Raw genomic sequence first — 21,871 nt, 5'->3', positions numbered from 1 at the left:
CGGATCCTAGTCGAGGCATAGGATTTTTAATCCAGATACCGACTCCAAACCCTGAGTGAGTGCTCCGCAAGGGTCAATGGGTAGGTGTAAACCACTTGCACCGACCAGTGATCCATAACTGGTTCAACAAAGGCCATGGTTTGTGCTATCCTGCCTGTGGGAAGTGCAAATAAAAGATCCCTTGCTGCCTGTCATAAAAGAGTAGCCTATGTGGCGACAGCGGGTTTCCTCTCAAAATCTGTGTGGTCCTTAACCATTTATCTGACGCCATATAACCGTAAATAAAATGTGTTGAGTGTGTCGTTAAATAAAACATTTCTTTCTTTCCTAATGGTCTAACCATATATAGCTTTATCATGTACAGTTAGAGATCAAGTTTAACTTTTATGTGGCTCCATGCACCACGACTGGTATATCAAAGGTCGTGGCATCATGTGCTTTCCTGCCTTTGGGATGGTGCATATAAAAGATCCCTTGCTGCATTAGGAAAAATGTAGCGGGTTTCCTCTGATGACTATGTGTCAGAATTACTAAATGTTTGACATCCAATAGCCGATGATTAATAAATCAATGTGCTCCAGTGGTGTCGTTAAACAAAACAAAAAATTTCATGTGGCTTTAGCCATTTTTCACAGTTATGGCCAAATCAAGTTTGACTTTCATGAGAATTTATTAAAGGGATATAACTGTTAAAAATGGAATTTATCCATGTTTTACATAGTTATAGCCCTTGAACTTACGCGTCATGAAAAATTTACATTTGTTTTGTTTAACGACACCACTAGAGCACATTGATTTATTAATTGTTGGCTATTGGATGTCAAACATTTGGTAATTTTGACATATGGTCTTAGAGAGGAAACCCGCTACATTTTTCCATTAGTAGCAAGAGATCTTTTATATACACTTTCCAACAGACGGCATATACCACGGTCTTTGGCTGTAACGAACAATAGCCCAATGGGTCCATCGACGGGGATCGATCCTAGACCGACCATGGATTAGGCGTGTGCTTTACCACTGGGCTATATTCCGCCCCCTGGGAGTTATGAACATGTGTGGGGCCATATAAGGGACGTGTTAGCAAGTTGTTTAAAAACATATCCAATGGGTGAAAGCGAGTGGGATACATTTTTAAACAACGAGCTGTAAGATAAATGGTATCTAACGGACACAAATGTAGTATTCTATTTCTTACATATCTTCAGAAAACAGTTTTAATAGTCAATTTCAGGTTAACTTGTACACCTAGTGATCGATTTCTATCATGCTTTTTCATTTGATGGTATGACACTGGTGACCTGGTCATCACCTAGGTGCAGCCAGTCGTATGCCTGTAAATGTTATCGTAAAATAATGCTCTCACCAAAGGGTGTATAAGAAAATCCCTTAAAACAACCTTCCTTTTCTTTGAGGGCGAGACGTAGCCTGGTGGTAAAGGGCTATTTCTCGTTCCAGCCAGTGCACTACGACTTGTTTACCAAATGCCGTGGTATGTGCTATCCTGTCTGTGGGATGGTGCATATAAAAGATCCCTTGTTACTAATCGAAAAGAGTAGCCCATGAAGTGGCGACAGCGGGTTTCCTCTCTCAATATCTGTGTGGTCCTTAACCATATGTCTGATGCCATATAACCGTAAATAAAATGTGTTGAGTGCGTCGTTAAACAAAACATTTTCTTCCTTCCTTAACCATATGTCCGACGCCATATAACCGTAAGTTGAGTGCGTCATTAAATAAAACATTTCCTTTCCATATAACCGTAAATAAAATGTGTTGAGTGCATTGTTAAATAAAACATTTCTTTTCTTTTCTTTGCGTTCAGGTTGTCTACTTCACTGCTACGTTTCCTTACGTCATTCTCATAATCCTGCTTATACGAGGCTCGCTGCTAGAGGGCGCTATAGACGGGGTGATATATTTCATAGTGCCCAAGTGGGAGAAGCTGCTGGATTTGAAAGTAAGATCATGTTTTATAACACGTATAAATCAAATATCGTATGTACTAATTAACACTTATTTGTGTTGGAGTGTACTGGCATAGTACTTCATTTTAACCTTTAATTTAAGCTGCTGGATTTGAATATCCTAGAGAAAAAACAAACAGAAACCGTAAATATTCATGAACATGTATTAATTAATTATGGGGCTGGAATGACACTGATGTTTTTATAAGTATTTTAATCATGCCACCTCTGAAAGCAAAAAGATGAAAAGACAAAGGAACACACCAAGTAAAACTTTTTGAAAGCACCAAGTAAATACAGAATATGTAAAAACTCTCAATATCAAGTTTAGACCTCGTCGACAGACATTTACTTCTAGGCGCCTTTTTGGATGCAATACAATTCAGGTGGAGCTGAATTAATTTCCAGGTGTATATCTGTCTTAGCTGGTGTGTAGAATATGTAAAAACTCTCAATATTAAGTTTAGACCTCGTCGACACAGACATTTACTTCTAGGCGCCTTTTTGGATGCAATACAATTCAGGTGGAGCTGAATTAATTTCCAGGTGTATATCTGTCTTAGCTGGTGTGTAGAATATGTAAAAACTCTCAATATTAAGTTTAGACCTCGTCGACACAGACATTTACTTCTAGGCCCCTTTTTGGATGCAATACAATTCAGGTGGAGCTTAATTAATTTTTAGGTGCATATCTGTTTTAGCTGGTGTGTATGTCATTCTTTCTTTTATTTTTTTTTATTTTTACAGGTATGGTCGGCTGCTGCAGGTCAAATGTTTTTCTCCCTGTCTGTTTCTTTCGGAGGAATAATAATGTTTGGCAGTTACAACAAGTTTAAAAACAATGTATATGCGTAAGTAATACTTAGTCTGCAAGACGAGTCTTATTAGAATGGTTCACATGAAAATCATGTTTCTATGTTAACTGGGAGTCGAGATATATGTAAAACATATCCTAAAATTATGGCCATTTTGAATTTCAAGATGGCTTCCATGATTGTAAGTACCACTACAAGACTGGACTTGAGAATAATCAAACTAAAGCTCTGTGTCATCAGATTTAGTAAAAAAAACAAGTGTATTTCAGACACAGTAGCTGGCTACCATTTGATCGTTGACGATTGCCGAAGTATTATGCACAGTCATCTCTAGCTTTCCCCTACAACATATAAACAAAGGGTGGGCTAGAGGTTACTCGAGCTAATTCTCTCGCAGAGACTAAGTATACCTTGTTTATTTCACGTGAAGAGCATTGGAATGTGTCCTAGATTGCAAATAAGATCCAAAGGAAATTGAAGAATAGCACTTCAGAAGAAGAAAACAAAACTTGAAGATCTGCCCTAAACGTTGAAACATTAAAAAATATCCCAGCGACTCCACCTTTAAGATAGTGTGGAATCAAATAGTTCGGGATAACGATGACTCGGGATAAACAAACTAATTGTTGGTAAATTTTGAGTCATTGGATTATAGCAATTAAAGATATATACTCTTTTTTTTTAACTTCGAGATATCCTTAGAGGTCACTATTACAATGTTTGACTGCCACTTTAAATAATTAATTATTTGTTTTTCGTTTCAGAGATGCGTTACTGATAAGCATAATGGATTTGGTGACAAGCATCATTGCCGGGTTTGTGATATTTACAACATTCGGCGGGATGGCGCACAAAGCTGGAACTACAGTCGCAGAGGTTGCAAAAGCAGGTTAGAGCTCTTCTAAATGGGCGGGGAATGGGCGGGGAATGGGTGGGTATGGGTGGGTATGGGCAGGGTGGGAAATGGTTAAACACCCATTATCTGTAACTCCAGAGTTATGAAACATATCTTGTCTGAATGTAATAGTAAGGGTCATTCAAATAATATGTAACGCTGAGATGGATACATGTAGGTCCAAACGTTTTGTGGAGATGGGCGATGGAGCTTTGGTTAATGTTGGAGATAACATTTGAGATTTGCAATTGGTTGCTTTGTGGTGATAACCCGATAGCCACAGCCATACCATCCAATGAAAATATGCTCGACCAAAACTGATTGCAATGTGATGTATAAGTTAAAAGAAAACGCTGTAAATATGTTTTAGTTGGAAAATATGTTTAAATTTAATTAAACCTCTCTTTTAAAAGGATATTATGTAGGGTCTAAAGAATAGAATACTAGCCTTCATAACATACACCTACACTGTTCATAAGCGTACAAGACGGGGTGGGGTGGCATCGGCTATTGGATGTCAAACATTTAGTCATTTTTACATACAGACTTAGACAGGAAACCCGCTGCATTTTTCCATTAGTAGCAAGGGATTTTTTACATGCACTATCCCACAGACAGGATAGTATATACCACGGCCTTTGATATACCATTTTGACCTAGTAACATAGCTAAGTATGAGCCATCACGTGGTTTGTGTTTATTTCAGGGTACGGGCTGGCGTTTGTGGCGTACCCTGAGGCATTGTCCAACTTCCCCATCCCCCAACTCTGGTCCGTCATCTTCTTCTTCATGCTGTTCACACTCGGGCTCGACAGCGAGGTAAATAACAACACTATACTAGTCCAGGGGCAGATACACGATTCTTTCTAGGGGGAGGGGGTGGGGGAGGCATTGTCCAACTTCCCCATCCCCCAACTCTGGTCCGTCATCTTCTTCTTCATGCTGTTCACACTCGGGCTCGACAGCGAGGTAAATAACAACACTATACTAGTCCAGGGGCAGATACACGATTCATTCTAGGAGGAGGGGGTGGGGGAGGCGTTGTCCAACTTCCCCATCCCCCAACTCTGGTCCGTCATCTTCTTCTTCATGCTGTTCACACTCGGGCTCGACAGCGAGGTAAATAACAACACTATACTAGTCCAGGGGCAGATACACGATTCTTTCTAGGGGGAGGGGGTGGGGGAGGCATTGTCCAACTTCCCCATCCCCCAACTCTGGTCCGTCATCTTCTTCTTCATGCTGTTCACACTCGGGCTCGACAGCGAGGTAAATAACAACACTATACTAGTCCAGGGGCAGATACACGATTCATTCTAGGAGGAGGGGGTGGGGGAGGCGTTGTCCAACTTCCCCATCCCCCAACTCTGGTCCGTCATCTTCTTCTTCATGCTGTTCACACTCGGGCTCGACAGCGAGGTAAATAACAACACTATACTAGTCCAGGGGCAGATACACGATTCTTTCTAGAGGGAGGGGGTGGGGGAGGCGTTGTCCAACTTCCCCATCCCCCAACTCTGGTCCGTCATCTTCTTCATGCTGTTCACACTATACTAATCCAGGGGCAGATACACTATTCTTTCTAGGGGGAGGGGTGGGGGAGGCATTGTCCAACTTCCCCATCCCGAACTCTGGTCCGTCATCTTCTTCATGCTGTTCACACTATACTAGTCCAGGGGTGGATACACTATTCTTTCTCTTCTTTTTTGATGTGAGTGTGCGTGTGTGTGTGTGTGTGGGGGGGGGGGGTCTTGGGGAGGGTGTGTATTTTGGGGTTTTTACACATATATTTTAATATTATATACACAAGTAGACAACAACAGATTTATGAGTGAGCGCACAGGCATTGACACATACATACACACACAGAGAGAGAGAGAGAGACAGACAGAGACAGACAGAGAGAGAGAGAGAGAGAGAGAGAGAGAGAGAAGCAAAGGGAGGTTGAGATACAAAAAGAGAGCGACAGAAAAAGATAGACAGAAAGAGAGAGAGAGATATATACAGACAGAGAGAGATATATACAAAGGTACATACAGACAGACAGTTTTTGTAACCCTAAATGCCATTTTATTTAGTTTTTATGGTACTAATATATAGACAGAATGCAATAGGGGTTTTAACTGAATCATTTTGACACTTGCCATTTACTTGATAGTTATAATATATTATTTTCTCTTTGCTACAGTTTGGGTTGATGGAGACAGTTCTAACTTGTATACAAGACGAGTTCCCGAAACTGAGAAAGTATAAAAGTATAATGTGTGTCGTTCTGGGCGTCATTTGTTTCGTGTTGGCTTTGCCGTGTATATGTCCGGTACTGTTATTACTTTTTTCTTTTCATTTTAGTTTTCTTCTGTTGCGGGTATTTAAAAAAAAAAAAATTAAATGTTTTTTATTGTTAGTTGTGGGCGGGACGTAGCCCCGTGGTAAAGCGTGCAGTTGGCCTGGGATCGATCCCCATCAATGGGCCCATTGGGCTATTTCTCGTTCCAGCCAGTGCACCACGACTGGTATATCAAAGGCCGTGGTATGTACTACCCTGTCTGTGGTATGGATGGTGTATACAAAAGAACCCTTGCTGCTAATCGCAAAGAGTAGCCCATGAAGTGGCGACTGCGGGTTTCCTCCCTCTATATCTCTGTGGTCCTTAACCATATGTGCGACGCCATATAACAGTAAATAAAATGTGTTGAGTGCGTCGTTAAATAAAACATTTCCTTCCTAATGATCATATTTGGTCTCGTAGTTTTTGGTTCGGTCTAATTTCGACCACTGGCACGTACGTGTATGTGTTGGGGACACAAGTTGTTTCGACCACTGGCACGTACGTGTATGTGTTGGGGACACAAGTTGTTTCGACCACTGGCACGTACGTGTATGTGTTGGGGACACAAGTTGTTTCGACCACTGGCACGTACGTGTATGTGTTGGGGACACAAGTTGTTTCGACCACTGGCACGTACGTGTATGTGTTGGGGACACAAGTTGTTTCGACCACTGGCACGTACGTGTATGTGTTGGGGACACAAGTTGTTTCGACCACTGGCACGTACGTGTATGTGTTGGGGACACAAGTTGTTTCGACCACTGGCACGTACGTGTATGTGTTGGGGACACAAGTTGTTTCGACCACTGGCACGTACGTGTATGTGTTGGGGACACAAGTTGTTTCGACCACTGGCACGTACGTGTATGTGTTGGGGACACAAGTTGTTTGGACCACTGGCACGTACGTGTATGTGTTGGGGACACAAGTTGTTTTACTTATGCTCTAAACGTTTTATAAGCACCAGAGCCCATATTTTCAATGCCATCTTAGCGCTACGAAATCATAAAACCATCGCAGGTTGTGACGTCACTACAGCACACGCCATAGTCACGTCATAGTTTACGATGGTTTTACGATTTCGTAGGCTAAGATTGCTTCAAAAATATGGGCCCAGGGGCCCATTTCACAAAACATCATAAGTTTACGTCTGTAACTAGCAGTTATACAGATCATACGTTTATACGTGTTTGGCATCTATTTCACTAAACATCATAAGTTTACGTCTGTAACTAGCAGTTATACAGATCATACGTTTATACGGGTTTGGCATCTATTTCACTAAACATCGTAAGTTTACGTCTGTAACTAGCAGTTATACAGATCATACGTTTATACGGGTTTGGCATCTATTTCACTAAACATCGTAAGTTTACGTCTGTAACTAGCAGTTATACAGATCATACGTTTGTATGGGTTTGGCATCTATTTCACTAAACATCATAAGTTTACGTCTGTAACTAGCAGTTATACAGATCATACGTTTATACGTGTTTGGCATCCATTTCACTAAACATCGTAAGTTTACGTCTGTAACTAGCAGTTATACAGATCATACGTTTATACGTGTTTGGCATCCATTTCACTAAACATCGTAAGTTTACGTCTGTAACTAGCAGTTATACAGATCATACGTTTATATGGGTTTGGCATCCATTTCACTAACTAGCAGTTATACAGATCATACGTATATATGTGTTTGGCATCCATTTCACTAAACATCGTAAGTTTACGTCTGCAACTAGCAGTTATACAGATCATACGTATATATGTGTTTGGCATCTATTTCACTAAACATCGTAAGTTTACGTCTGCAACTAGCAGTTATACAGATCATACGTTTATACGTGTTTGGCATCCATTTCACTAAACATCGTAAGTTTACGTCTGTAACTAGCAGTTATACAGATCATACGTTTATACGTGTTTGGCATCCATTTCACTAAACATCGTAAGTTTACGTCTGTAACTAGCAGTTATACAGATCATACATTTATATGGGTTTGGCATCCATTTCACTAACTAGCAGTTATACAGATCATACGTATATATGTGTTTGGCATCCATTTCACTAAACATCGTAAGTTTACGTCTGCAACTAGCAGTTATACAGATCATACGTATATATGTGTTTGGCATCTATTTCACTAAACATCGTAAGTTTACGTCTGCAACTAGCAGTTATACAGATCATACGTATATATGGGTTTGGCATCTATTTCACTAAACATCGTAAGTTTACGTCTGCAACTAGCAGTTATACAGATCATACGTTTATACGTGTTTGGCATCCATTTCACTAAACATCGTAAGTTTACGTCTGTAACTAGCAGTTATACAGATCATACGTTTATACGTGTTTGGCATCCATTTCACTAAACATCGTAAGTTTACGTCTGTAACTAGCAGTTATACAGATCATACGTTTATATGGGTTTGGCATCCATTTCACTAACTAGCAGTTATACAGATCATACGTATATATGTGTTTGGCATCCATTTCACTAAACATCGTAAGTTTACGTCTGCAACTAGCAGTTATACAGATCATACGTATATATGTGTTTGGCATCTATTTCACTAAACATCGTAAGTTTACGTCTGCAACTAGCAGTTATACAGATCATACGTATATATGGGTTTGGCATCTATTTCACTAAACATCGTAAGTTTACGTCTGCAACTAGCAGTTATACAGATCATACGTTTATATGGGTTTGGCATCTATTTCACTAAACATCGTAAGTTTACGTCTGCAACTAGCAGTTATACAGATCATACGTTTATATGGGTTTCGCATCCATTTCACTAAACATCGTAAGTTTACGTCTGCAACTAGCAGTTATACAGATCATACGTATATACGTGTTTGGCATCCATTTCACTAAACATCGTAAGTTTACGTCTGTAACTAGCAGTTATACAGATCATACGTATATACGTGTTTGGCATCCATTTCACTAAACATCGTAAGTTTACGTCTGTAACTAGCAGTTATACAGATCATACGTTTATACGTGTTTGGCATCCATTTCACTAAACATCGTAAGTTTACGTCTGTAACTAGCAGTTATACAGATCATACGTTTATATGGGTTTGGCATCCATTTCACTAAACATCGTAAGTTTACGTCTGTAACTAGCAGTTATACAGATCATACGTTTATACGTGTTTGGCATCCATTTCACTAAACATAGTAAGTTTACGTCTGTAACTAGCAGTTATACAGATCATACGTTTGTTTGGCATCCATTTCACTAAACATCGTAAGTTTACGTCTGTAACTAGCAGTTATACAGATCATACGTTTGTATGGGTTTGGCATCTATTTCACAAAACATCGTAAGTTTACGTCTGTAACTAGCAGTTATACAGATCATACGTTTGTATGGGTTTGGCATCTATTTCACAAAACATCACAAGTTTACGTCTGTAACTAGCAGTTATACAGATCATACGTTTATATGGGTTTGGCATCTATTTCGCGCAGACTATTAGATCTTTACGAAAGATGAGACTCTTAAAGGCAAACAAAACTTAAATATGTGTACTTCAGACTATATTAGTTGTGTTGTTTATAGTAATAATTATTATGGTTTAGTCGTAGATTTACGTTTACGTGCAAAACTAGGCTTACGATATTTTGTGGGAATGGGGCCCTGGCCAGGGAGATTATGATATTGACTTTTCCATATGTTAATATCTTAAGACATAGCTATGTGTTGTACAGAGTCGAGATATATTAAATGTATGAATATTAATTCTGATCGTGGCACTTTGAATACTTTCTATTATTACAGGGAGGTGATTATGTCGTTTCTATTATGGCAGACTATGGTGCTGACTTTTCCGTGTTAGTTGTGGCTAGCTGCGAGTGTGTAGGCATCATGTGGGTTTATGGTGAGTTTTTACATGGCCAGGGTTCAAAATTAGCATCTTCTTCTCATCTCTCCCCCATCTCTGTCTCTCCCCCCTGTTTCCCCCATGTCTCTCCCCCTCTCTTTCCCCCATCTCCCTCCCCCTCTCAGTATAGGGCTTTTGACAAACCTTTCTCTCTGTATGTCTGTCTGTCTGTTCTCTCTCTCTCTCTCTCTCTCTCTCTCTCTCTCTCTCTCTCTCTCTCTCTCTCTCTCTGGATATATATATATATATATATATATATATATATATATATATATAAATGCTATATGAATTTAAATGTGATTATACGTTCAACAATATACTTTACATGAGTAAATCATACAAAATTACTCTTTCAGGCAAGCAACAGATTTTTAGACACACATCTTATTTTGATGTTATGAGAGGGTCGAGTACATTTTCAGGGTTCGAAATTGTTTTTCTCTCTAACAGGCTCAGTATACGCCTTTTAACAAATCCTTTGAAAATACGAATTTGAACATGATTATACTTTCAGAATACAAAATGTGCTCTTTCAGGCAAGAAAGCAAGTTTTAGACCGACATGTCACATTTTGATGTTATAAGAGGGTAAAGTACCTTTATTATTCTTATTTTTAGGTGTTCGCAAATTCCTCAAAGATGTTGAGTACATGCTTGGGAAGAAACCGTCTGTATGGCCATACTGGGTGTTCTGCTGGGCTGTTATTTCACCGCTGGGAATAACGGTATGTGTAGCCACTGGGAATAGATTTAAGTGTAACCAATGAGAACAGTTGTAAGTGTAACCATTGGGAATAGATCTAAGTGTAACCAATGAGAACAGTTGTAAGTGTAACCAATGGGAACAGATTTAAGTATAACCAATGAGAACAGTTGTAAGTGTAACCACTGGGAATAGATCTAAGTGTAACCAATGAGAACAGTTGTGGGTATAACTAAAGAGAAGAATGTCAAACATAGGATTGTTGTTGTTTTAGAGCGGGAATCTTTGACTACCGTTTGGTAGGCAGAGATTGTGCAATATTGATATAGAGTGGTCTCTGGCGGTTAGAGAGTGTCATAACTGTTCAAATGGCTGTCTAGCTCTCTCACCATCAGAGTACTCGGGCTATTAAAGCTTATGCTCATAATTTTCATTATCTCGTCTTCATGTAAAATTCTTTAATCTCATTGGCTGTTTGCCGTTGGACAAATCCCTTATACCCCTGTGGGCGGAGCCAAATTCTCTTATACCCCGTCTGTAATTTTCAACAGTTTCCAGCCACGCCAATTAATACTAAAGCAATAATTAGATTATAAATAACATTGATAATCAATCAAAAATTATTTTTTAAAATTAATATCTGTTTCAGACAATTTCGTATTACAAACATTTGAAGTTAAAAACTCGTTTATCGATGGAACTATTTTTCGTCACTGGCAAGTGGTTTCGTTCGCGTCCGCATGGTACGGCTCCGTTAATAAATTGTTAACAATTATTGTCTGGCATTATTTTGATTATTTGGCTATATGGTTTAACATGTCGGCAAGATAAATTCGTTGTAGAAGCATCTCTCGGAGTATATGGCTTTTTATGTACCCTCTGTGTGTTCTTAAAAGAACACACAGAGGGTACATAAAAAGCCATATACCCTCGTGATGCTTCTACAACTTATATTATCACCACCTGCATCATGATGATCACCAACATTATCACCATAGTTACCATTATAAATTGTTATGATTAACATAGCCACATACGGTGTGTGGTTTTTTTGTTCCAGCTCATGTTTGTGTACAGAATGGTACAATACAAGTCACATGGTGTGATTTTTGTTTGTTACAGCTCATGTTTGTGTACAGGATGGTTCAATACAAGCCACATACGGTGGGTTTTTTTTTGTTCCAGCTCATGTTTGTGTACAGAATGGTCCAATACAAGCCACATACGGTGGGGTTTTTTTTGTTCCAGCTCATGTTTGTGTACAGAATGGTCCAATACAAGCCACATATGGTGGGCCTTTTTGTTACAGCTCATGTTTGTGTACAGGATGGTCCAATACAAGCCACATATGATGTTTTTTTGTTCCAGCTCATGTTTGTGTACAGAATGGTGTGATACAAGTACAAGCCTTTTGTTACAGCTATGGAATGTGTGATTTGGTGGGGTTACAGCTCATGTTTGTGTACAATGTACAAGCCACATATGATGGTCCAATACAAGCCACATATGGTGGGCCTTTTTGTTACAGCTCATGTTTGTGTACAGAATGGTGTGATACAAGCCACATATGGTGGGCCTTTTTGTTACAGCTCATGTTTGTGTACAGGATGGTCCAATACAAGCCACATATGATGTTTTTTTGTTCCAGCTCATGTTTGTGTACAGAATGGTGCAGTACAAGCCACATATGGTGTGTTTTGTGGTTACAGCTCATGTTTGTGTACAATGTACATAATGGTCCAATACAAGCCACAAATGGTGTGTTTTTTGTTGTAGCTCATGTTTGTGTACAGGATGGTGCAATACAAGCCACATATGGTGGGTTTTTTGTTACAGCTCATGTTTGTGTACAGGATGGTGCAGTACAAGCCACATATGGTGTGTTTTTTGTTGTAGCTCATGTTTGTGTACAGGATGGTGCAGTACAAGCCACATATGGTGTGTTTTTTGTTCATTACAGCTCATGTTTGTGTACAATGTACATAATGGTCCAATACAAGCCACATATGGTGTGTTTTTTGTTCCAGCTCATGTTTGTGTACAGGATGGTGCAGTACAAGCCACATATGGTGTGTTTTTTGTTCATTACAGCTCATGTTTGTGTACAGGATGGTGCAGTACAAGCCACATATGGTGTGTTTTTTGTTCATTACAGCTCATGTTTGTGTACAGGATGGTGCAGTACAAGCCACATATGGTGTGTTTTGTGGTTACAGCTCATGTTTGTGTACAATGTACATAATGGTCCAATACAAGCCACAAATGGGGTGTTGTTTGTTGTAGCTCATGTTTGTGTACATGATGGTGCAATACAAGCCACATATGGTGGTTTTTTTGTTGCAGCTCATGTTTGTGTACAGGGTGGTGCAGTACAAGCCACATATGGTGTGTTGTTTGTTCGTTACAGCTCATGTTTGTGTACAGGATGGTCCAATACAAGCCACATATGGTGTCTTTTTTGTTGCAGCTCATGTTTGTGTACAGGATGGTGCAGTACAAGCCACATATGGTGTGTTTTTTGTTCGTTACAGCTCATGTTTGTGTACAGGATGGTGCAGTACAAGCCACATATGGTGTTTTTTGTTGCAGCTCACGTTTGTGTACAGGATGGTCCAATACAAGCCACATATGGTGTGTTTTTTGTTGCAGCTCATGTTTGTGTACAGGATGGTGCAGTACAAGCCACATATGGTGTGTTTTTTGTTTCAGCTCATGTTTGTGTACAGGATGGTGCAATACAAGCCACATATGGTGCTTTTTTTGTTGCAGCTCATGTTTGTGTACAGGATGGTGCAGTACAAGCCACATATGGTGTGTTGTTTGTTCATTACAGCTCATGTTTGTGTACAGGATGGTCCAATACAAGCCACATATGGTGTCTTTTTTGTTGCAGCTCATGTTTGTGTACAGGATGGTGCAGTACAAGCCACATATGGTGTGTTTTGTGTACAGGATGGTCCAATACAAGCCACATATGGTGTGTTTTTTGTTCGTTAGAGCTCAAGTTTGTGTACAGGATGGTGCAGTACAAGCCACATATGGTGTGTTTTGTGTTGCAGCTCACGTTTGTGTACAGGATGGTGCAGTACAAGCCACATATGGTGTGTTTTTTGTTCGTTACAGCTCATGTTTTGTGTACAGGATGGTGCAGTACAAGCCACATATGGTTTTTTTTTCGTTGCAGCTCATGTTTGTGTACAGGATGGTGCAGTACAAGCCACATATGGTGTGTTTTTCATTACAGCTCATGTTTGTGTACAGGATGGTGCAGTACAAGCCACATATGGTGTGTTTTTCGTTACAGCTCATGTTTGTGTACAGGATGGTGCAGTACAAGCCACATATGGTGTGTTTTTCGTTACAGCTCATGTTTGTGTACAGGATGGTGCAGTACAAGCCACATATGGTGTGTTTTTCATTACAGCTCATGTTTGTGTACAGGATGGTGCAGTACAAGCCACATATGGTGTGTTTTTCGTTACAGCTCATGTTTGTGTACAGGATGGTGCAGTACAAGCCACATATGGTGTGTTTTTCGTTACAGCTCATGTTTTGTGTACAGGATGGTGCAGTACAAGCCACATATGGTGTGTTTTTCGTTACAGCTCATGTTTGTGTACAGGATGGTGCAGTACAGTCCACTGAAGTACCCCAATAAAGACCCTTTCCCAGTGTTCGCTCAGATCATCGCCTGGGCCCTCTGTGTTTTAGTTCTGAGTCCGCTGCCAATTAACATCATATACCAGTTCTACAAGGCCAAGGGAGATTTTCGACAGGTATATATATTTAGTATTTACCAACATCTGTACCTAATGAATGGCGGGGGATGGGGGGAATGCTGTTGTTCAATCGACAGGCATTCATACATACACACACACACACACTCAAGCATATTTTCTCCTCTTTTTTGGCAGCATATTTTTCTTATGGTAGCCCCACTTTCATGGCTAGTGATATTCAACGTTGAGCTAATAAATAACTACCATCTCCATGCCTGATGGGTAGTAAAAAACAACAACAAATTGTCAAAAGCTGCCTTTAAGCCTATTTTGTAAATACAAATATCCTGCCCCCTCCTCCCTCCCACCCCCCAATATCTAAGGGGTTTTATGCTATATCCCCATCTGTAGGCTACACAGCCGATTATTTTTATTAGTAAAATTATATTTACTGAATGTAGGGGCTAGTGGATTTTTAATCGTATTTAGTACATTTTTTGTAAATCACTGATTCCTTGGGATTTTTTTTAAAATTCTAGAAGCCCTACGAAACTAATAACAACTGACATGTGTTCCATTTTCATTATTCCAGCGCTTGCGGACAATCACTTCTCCAACTCCTCACTGGCAACCTCAGGATGGCGGTGACCGTTACGCACTCAACCCCGACCACTTCCAGATGAACAACAAATTCGGGGTATTCAATCCCGCACTGGAGTCCGATAAATACTTGTAATTTATAGAGTGACATTTACAAGTCTATAACCTCCTCTAAAGTGACAATGGCAAGTTTATAACCTCCTCAATAAAGTGACCTTGACAAGTCTGTAATTTCTTCTAAAATGACATTTGCAAGTGTGTAACCTTTTATAAAGTGATATTTGCAAGTCTGTATCCAGTTCTAAAGCGATATTTACAAGTCTACAACCTCCTCTAAAGTGACAGTGACAAGTCTATAACCTTGTCTATAACCTTTTCTAAAATGAAATTTGCAAGCGTGTAATCTTTCTAAAGTGACATTGGCAAGTCTATAACCTCCTTTACATGACAATGACAAGTCTATAACCTCCTAAAGTGACAATGACAAGTCTATAGCCTCCTTCAAAGTGACAATGACATGTCTATAACCTCCCAAAGTGACAAGTCTACAACCTCCTAAAGTGACAATGACAAGTCTATAACCTCCTAAAGTGACAATGACAAGTCTATATCCTCCTTCAAAGTGACAATGACAAGTCTAACCTCCTTCAAAGTGACAATCACAAGTCTAACCTCCTTCAAAGTGACAATGACATCTATAACCTCCCAAAGTGACAATGACAAGTTTATAACCTCCTTCAAAGTGACAATGACAAGTCTATAACCTCCCAAAGTGACAAGTCTATAACCTCCTAAAGTGACAATGACAAGTCTATAACCTTCAAAGTGACTGACATGTCTATAACCTCCCAAAGTGACAAGTCTATAACCTCCTAAAGTGACAATGACAAGTCTGTAACCTCCTTCAAAGTGACAATGACAAGTCTATGACCTCCTTCAAAGTGACAGTAGTAAATCCTTGTTCTTGGACTGATACTTGTACATGCATGTGTATTTATGTTTGAGTAACACTCAAATGATAAAAATTTATGAGGTGTAGTTTTCGAATAACAACTTTGTGAATTATTTTTATGACTAAAAAATAGCAACAGAAATCACAGAATGTCATGGGGAGGGGGACCACAAAAATATCACTTGATTTATTATTCATACTGTTATATTAAAAATATAATTGAGATTGCATCTTTAACCATTATATATATATTAGTGTTTTCCCTAGCTTGTTTTAGCATGGTGCAGCACCATGCCTCAATAGTCTAGCACCATCTTGCTTTAACCTGTGCCATGCTGCATTGAGATTAAAAAGGCCTTTTTCAATAATTAATTCCAAAATTGCCTTGATGAAACACTAAATAAATGTATTATTAATTAATAAAAATATTTTGGTTATATATTTTGCCATTCATTTATTAAAGCAAAAACATTAATTACATTTATGTTTATTTCAATTTAATTTTTTTTGTCTTTAATGCAAAAGAAGTGCACTGAAAATGGTGAAAATGCCCCAAAGTGTTTTGTCTACCATGCCATGCCAGATTTCTAGGGAAAACACTATATATATATATATTTATTACATTTTATAGAAATAATAATGTTCACTTTAGTCTTTCAAAGTGGTTTATATTTCTTGTATAATACAATGTATAAGCTTAAAGGGACAGACCCTTGTTTCAACGCGTGAAAATTAACACTAACACATTTGGATAAAGTTACAATTGAGTGAAACAGGAGTCTGTGACTTTGAAATGGCGAAATACCCTCTAAAAATAGACTAAAAGTCGACTCCATAACTGTTACTTCTGAGACGCACGTGCGTTTTTAAAAATGAGAAATGCATTTTGTCATTAAAAACACCAGGATGACCAAAAACACTTCAAATGTACAGACATAGATAATCTAAACCATAAAATCTAAGTATGATTTCAGTTATCAAAAACGGCTAAAATAGTAAAAAAATAATTTGATTTAGTGTTTAAAAACCATTTAAAAAGAGCTGCTGCTATTAGAGGCTTTAAATTGATGGGTTTTTTACAAATACATTTGTTGTTATTAGTAGTTTTAAATTTAACGCTTTTTCTAACATTTAAAAAACAAATTGCTGTAAAAAGCCACTCAGGAGTTTAGCTGTAAATCATGCTTCAAATTTTTTTATATTCATATTGTTTTTTTATTTTACAAATTTTACATTTAATGAATAAACAGATTTCATTTTCTTGATTGGAATTGTTTTTAAGACGTTACCAAGTTGTTGCTTTTTTAGTGGGTTTTTTTTTTACTTTTTGTGACGAAATACAGGTATTACTTGCCCCCCACCCCACTCCAGATAGCGACAACTATTTCATTTAAAAAGTAAAAAAAGATTGTTTTATTTAACGACGCCACTAGAGCACATTGATTTTTTATCTTATCATCGGCTATTGGATGTCAAACATAATATGGTTATTCTGACTGGGTTTTTTAGAGGAACCCTGCTGTCGCCACATAGGCTACTCTTTTACGACAGGCAGCAAGGGATCTTTTATTTGCGCTTCCCACAGGCAGGATAGCACAAACCATGGCCTTTGTTGACCAGTTATGGATTACTGGTTGGTGCAAGTGGTTTACACCTACCCATTGAGCCTTGCAGAGCACTCGCTCAAGGTTTGGAGTCGGTATCTGGATTAAAAATCCCATGCCTCGACTGGGATACGAACCCAGTACCTACCAGCCTGTAGACCGATGGCCTAACCACGCCGCCATCGAGGCCGGTCACTATTTCATTTAACTCCATTTCTCACAAATTATAAGTCCTAGATCAATTAAACTTTGTGTATATTTCATCTCAAATGATGTAAAAAAACAACAACCCCAAAACAATCTGTGACTTGTAAGAAAAACAACACCTTCACATACATATAAAAAAAAGACAATTTAATCAAGTTCAAGGAACAAATCAAAAGTATTTCAACATGATTTATACAGTAGTTTTACAATGTTATATTGTTTTTTTTCAACCAGAATGCCATCACATTTTATTATGCTGTTCAGAGTCAAATCAATGAATGGATACGACCGACATCTTCGGGTGTGCTTAGAAATTGGATATTTCTTAAGTACTATTTGTTTGTAATTGGCTGCACATATACATGTATGTTATCAGCAGACAAATATGATTGAAAAACACCAATTTAACAACTGAGGTAAAACGCAATACAAAAATCTGAGTATGACTAAATCTGTGCACCATCTTCACAATATACACATAACATCATTGCAAACATGGTAAATAATTTTCATTCCATTCTGTGTCAACTTCATGTTTAGACGGGAGCGTGAATTTGGGAGAAGTGTATTCACAAAGATTTCACACTGCTTAAGATAGGTGGCTGCCTAACCACAGTTTGACCACAGTTGCTAGTATATAATGAATGTGGCGCATGCGTGCATTCTGACTCTGCATCTGCGGCTTACGTTTTGGGCATATACATCATATATATGATTAATTCATTGCGGCTGGCAAAGCATCCGTTTTGCAGACAAACACATCACACACATTCAGTCTAGACAATTTCATTGAAAGTAACATATTTTAATATTTTTAGCTGGATGGTACGAGTCTATACGAGTCTCTGGCCATAGGATTTAAAATTTCATGGGAAATACTTTTTCGGTTCCGTGCCTTGTGATCATGAGACCTATCGGAAACTGTTTTTTAAAAATAATTATATATATATTATTTTTGTTGAATAGCGCACGACTTGATATAATAATCACAAGAAACAAAATTTTGATTCTGTGATTTTACCGATGGTACCAGATACGATCATTTCCGTGAAATCCGAAGGCCTGAAAGTCTTAACACACCAGTGAGCACACATATCCATCTTCACACACACACGTGTACGTACACACAAACACCCACATGATCACGCACACACACACATATGTACGTACACACAAACACACACATGTACGTACACACAAACACACACATGCGCACGCACACACACACACACACGCATAAGTGTACAGTGAAAGCGGTCAGTATTAACTTACAAACAATGATGAAAGAGAAAAAAATGAAGAAAAAAAACAAGGGGCATTCACAATTATCAGTGTTTCACAAGTCTGCAAATCATTTTTTACTACACCACTCACTGTCCATGAAGTGTACTATATCAAAAAGGCCAAGCGTACTAAGCAAGTTGTTCACACACTCACTCGTGCACACATACACACGCATGTTGTATACTTGTGAAAATACTCATATTTGTGACCAGCCCCTAATTAAAACATAATTTAACAACACTAATTTTTTATTAAACATGATTGACAGATAATCACCGATTACACACCAATTATACATGTAAATATATATATATACACAACACAGAAATCCGTGATTCCAAGAATCCCAGATTTTTGACCAGACACACAAGATTAGGAGATGGAATCCAGGAATATCTACATCACATCATATTTACAATTCCGGCAGACTCCTAAAATAAACAGAGGCCTAATTCACAAAGCTCTCTTAGGCTCTGCTAGACAACAAAGCATCCTCTTTGCAAGTCTTTTAGCGCTGCACTGCGAGATCGCAAAGTTACGAGTTTAGTGAATGAGGCCCCTGATCCCAAAATTTAGGGTCTGCAAAATATTTTGGTGTAAGTGATTTAATTATGATCACACAACATCACACGATCATGATCATTAATTACGGAAAGTTATTGGTCAGTACCCACATAATAAACCATGTACAGAGCCAAATATAGCTGAGGAAAGGGCACCCCTCCTCCCCCAACCCCAAGAGAAAATACTTTTCTCCTTAAAAGTGCCGTTTCTGTCTTGCTGGAGGAGACACTCAATTACTGTCCCTCCATTCACAACTACACCCCCCCACCCCAAGTTATTTTTTGGCAAAGTATGGCACTGATGAATAAATGAAAGTGAAACTCGCTGAGGTAATTGAAAACATTCTCAAGATAATTTCTTCTTCTTTTTAGTTTGAAATGTAAACAGTTTAAAAACAATGCAATGTTTGGTTGATTTTGTTGTTGGTTGTTTTGTGGGGGGTTTTTTGGGGTGTGTGTGTGTGTTTATATACAGTGAAACCTGTCTAAATTGGACCCTGAAGAAACCAGAATCCTGTCAAAATAAGGTCCAGTTTACACAGGTTTCACTGCATTTACTTTTGTGCTTATATCCAATTACGGTTCAAGCACACTATCCTGGGCACACACCTCAGCTATCTGGGCTGTCTGTTCAGGACAGTGGGTTAGTTATTACTTTGTTAATGGTTAGTGAGAGAGAAGTTGGTGTAGTGGTCTTACACCTACTCATTGAGTCATTAAAATGCACTCTGGGTGGGATCCGGTACCGGGATACAAACCCAGTACCTAACAGCGTTATGTCCGATAGCTTAGCAACAACATCTAGGCCAGTTATTACAGGTATCGGCTGATGATCTGGCATGGCATTGTTTATGCTTCTGTCTAACATGGCTTAACCACAACACCACCGAGGCCAATCCAGTAATGTTTTACACATTTATCACTTGGCGACACGAGTGCTTAGTTACAAATTCTGATATATGGTGATGATTGATTTGTTCTTCTCTGGTGTAGTGTCATGGTAACAATTGGAATGATTAAATGTAATTTATGTCAATGAACTGGGTACAAAACCACTAATGTAAATTCTGTTGGCAGTAAATCGTGTGTATAATGTACGTATTTGAAACAGTAAACTGTAATAAAATGCATCACCTGAAATAAAAGGCAGTTTGAGGGGTTCCAAAAATTTATCCCCTGATTTTTGGCTTCAGGTAATTAATTTTTGATTATTCAAAAGACCACCAAGTAACAAATTGAGTCCCTGAATCAACCTCTTTATTACATACCTATTCAATCTTACCGTGTGATAAATTTATTATTTTGTATCGCACATGTGTGATATGGACCGGAACTTTTAAATGGGGAATTTCCTTTTTATTTTTACTGCAGTTAGCACATTTTACTTACTGACGTCATATATGATTTACAAATTACATCACATCGTATTTGAAACATTACACAGGGCTTCCGCAGAGTATGATTCTTAACGTTAAATGAATCCATGAAAGGAGTTTTGATCATAGATTTAACAGTGTTGTTATGACATTAAATTAAAAAACGTTTTCCTAAAACATAAAAGAAGGTATGTAATAAATACAGAAGTTCACATATGTTGTTTTCGCTTCCAATTTATTGCACTCATATATTTTGCCAAAGAACATACCACTCGACTACTACATGGTCTCATGGTATATATTATTGCGCAAAATAAATGAGTGCAATAAACAGGAAGCAAAAACAACGTATGTGAAGTTTTGTATATATACCGCATCACTCAAGATGAAGTGATAAGACTGTTGTTGTGGGGCAGTTTCATTGTTGCTTCAATCGCAGAAATTTATTCAGGCGATCTAAAGGCGATCAATTGGTTCCACCGTCTTTTATTCCAAGGTCTAAAATACATTTAAAATGCACATTATCCCATTATCCACACTTCTCGCAGTAACACATGAAGAGTTCAGGTGCAAAACCCGATAAAGTTATTTTAGTAATTTTTTGCAATAGAAGGTTTTTTTGTTATGTAAAACATATCAAGTCCACAAGGGACAATCTAAAGTTGAACTAAGTAAAGTAAATAAAGGACAGATGTTCAGGGATGAAAAGTATGAAAATCAGAACATAACGCTTGAACTGAGTAATGATAGTAGAACTAGAAGAAAGGAAGGAAATGTTTTATTTGACGACGCACTCAACACATTTTATTTACGGTTACATGGCGTTGGACATATGATTAAGGACCACACAGATATTAAGAGAGGAAACCCGCTGTTGCCACTTTATGGGCTACTCTTTTCGATTAGCAGCAAGATTATATGCACTATCCCACAGACAGGATAGTACATACCATG

General features: G+C 38.4%; 1 protein-coding gene across 3 annotated transcripts in view; it reads left to right on the top strand.

The window, feature by feature from the left end:
* Positions 1-16,704, top strand: part of LOC121389920 (sodium- and chloride-dependent glycine transporter 2-like) — a 46,959-nt gene extending 30,255 nt beyond the window's left edge. Inside the window, exons 7-15 of one of the 3 annotated variants that reach the window (XM_041521586.1) lie at positions 1,826-1,960; positions 2,715-2,818; positions 3,547-3,671; positions 4,384-4,496; positions 5,866-5,994; positions 9,808-9,907; positions 10,528-10,634; positions 14,218-14,388; positions 14,924-16,704. In XM_041521586.1, coding sequence (XP_041377520.1) covers positions 1,826-1,960; positions 2,715-2,818; positions 3,547-3,671; positions 4,384-4,496; positions 5,866-5,994; positions 9,808-9,907; positions 10,528-10,634; positions 14,218-14,388; positions 14,924-15,067 — 1,128 coding nt within the window. In that variant the 3' untranslated portion in view covers positions 15,068-16,704. Of the gene's footprint in view, positions 1-1,825; positions 1,961-2,714; positions 2,819-3,546; positions 3,672-4,383; positions 4,497-5,865; positions 5,995-9,807; positions 9,908-10,527; positions 10,635-11,734; positions 12,013-12,111; positions 12,327-12,388; positions 14,197-14,217; positions 14,389-14,923 lie in introns of those variants that run through there. The other 2 variants (XM_041521587.1, XM_041521588.1) reach the window with 2 other exon arrangements.
* The last annotated feature ends 5,167 nt before the right edge of the window (positions 16,705-21,871 follow it).

The sequence above is a fragment of the Gigantopelta aegis genome, chromosome 15, assembly GCF_016097555.1.
Source record: "Gigantopelta aegis isolate Gae_Host chromosome 15, Gae_host_genome, whole genome shotgun sequence".
NCBI lineage: Eukaryota > Metazoa > Mollusca > Gastropoda > Neomphalida > Peltospiridae > Gigantopelta > Gigantopelta aegis.
This window is presented reverse-complemented; position numbering and strand designations above follow the sequence as displayed.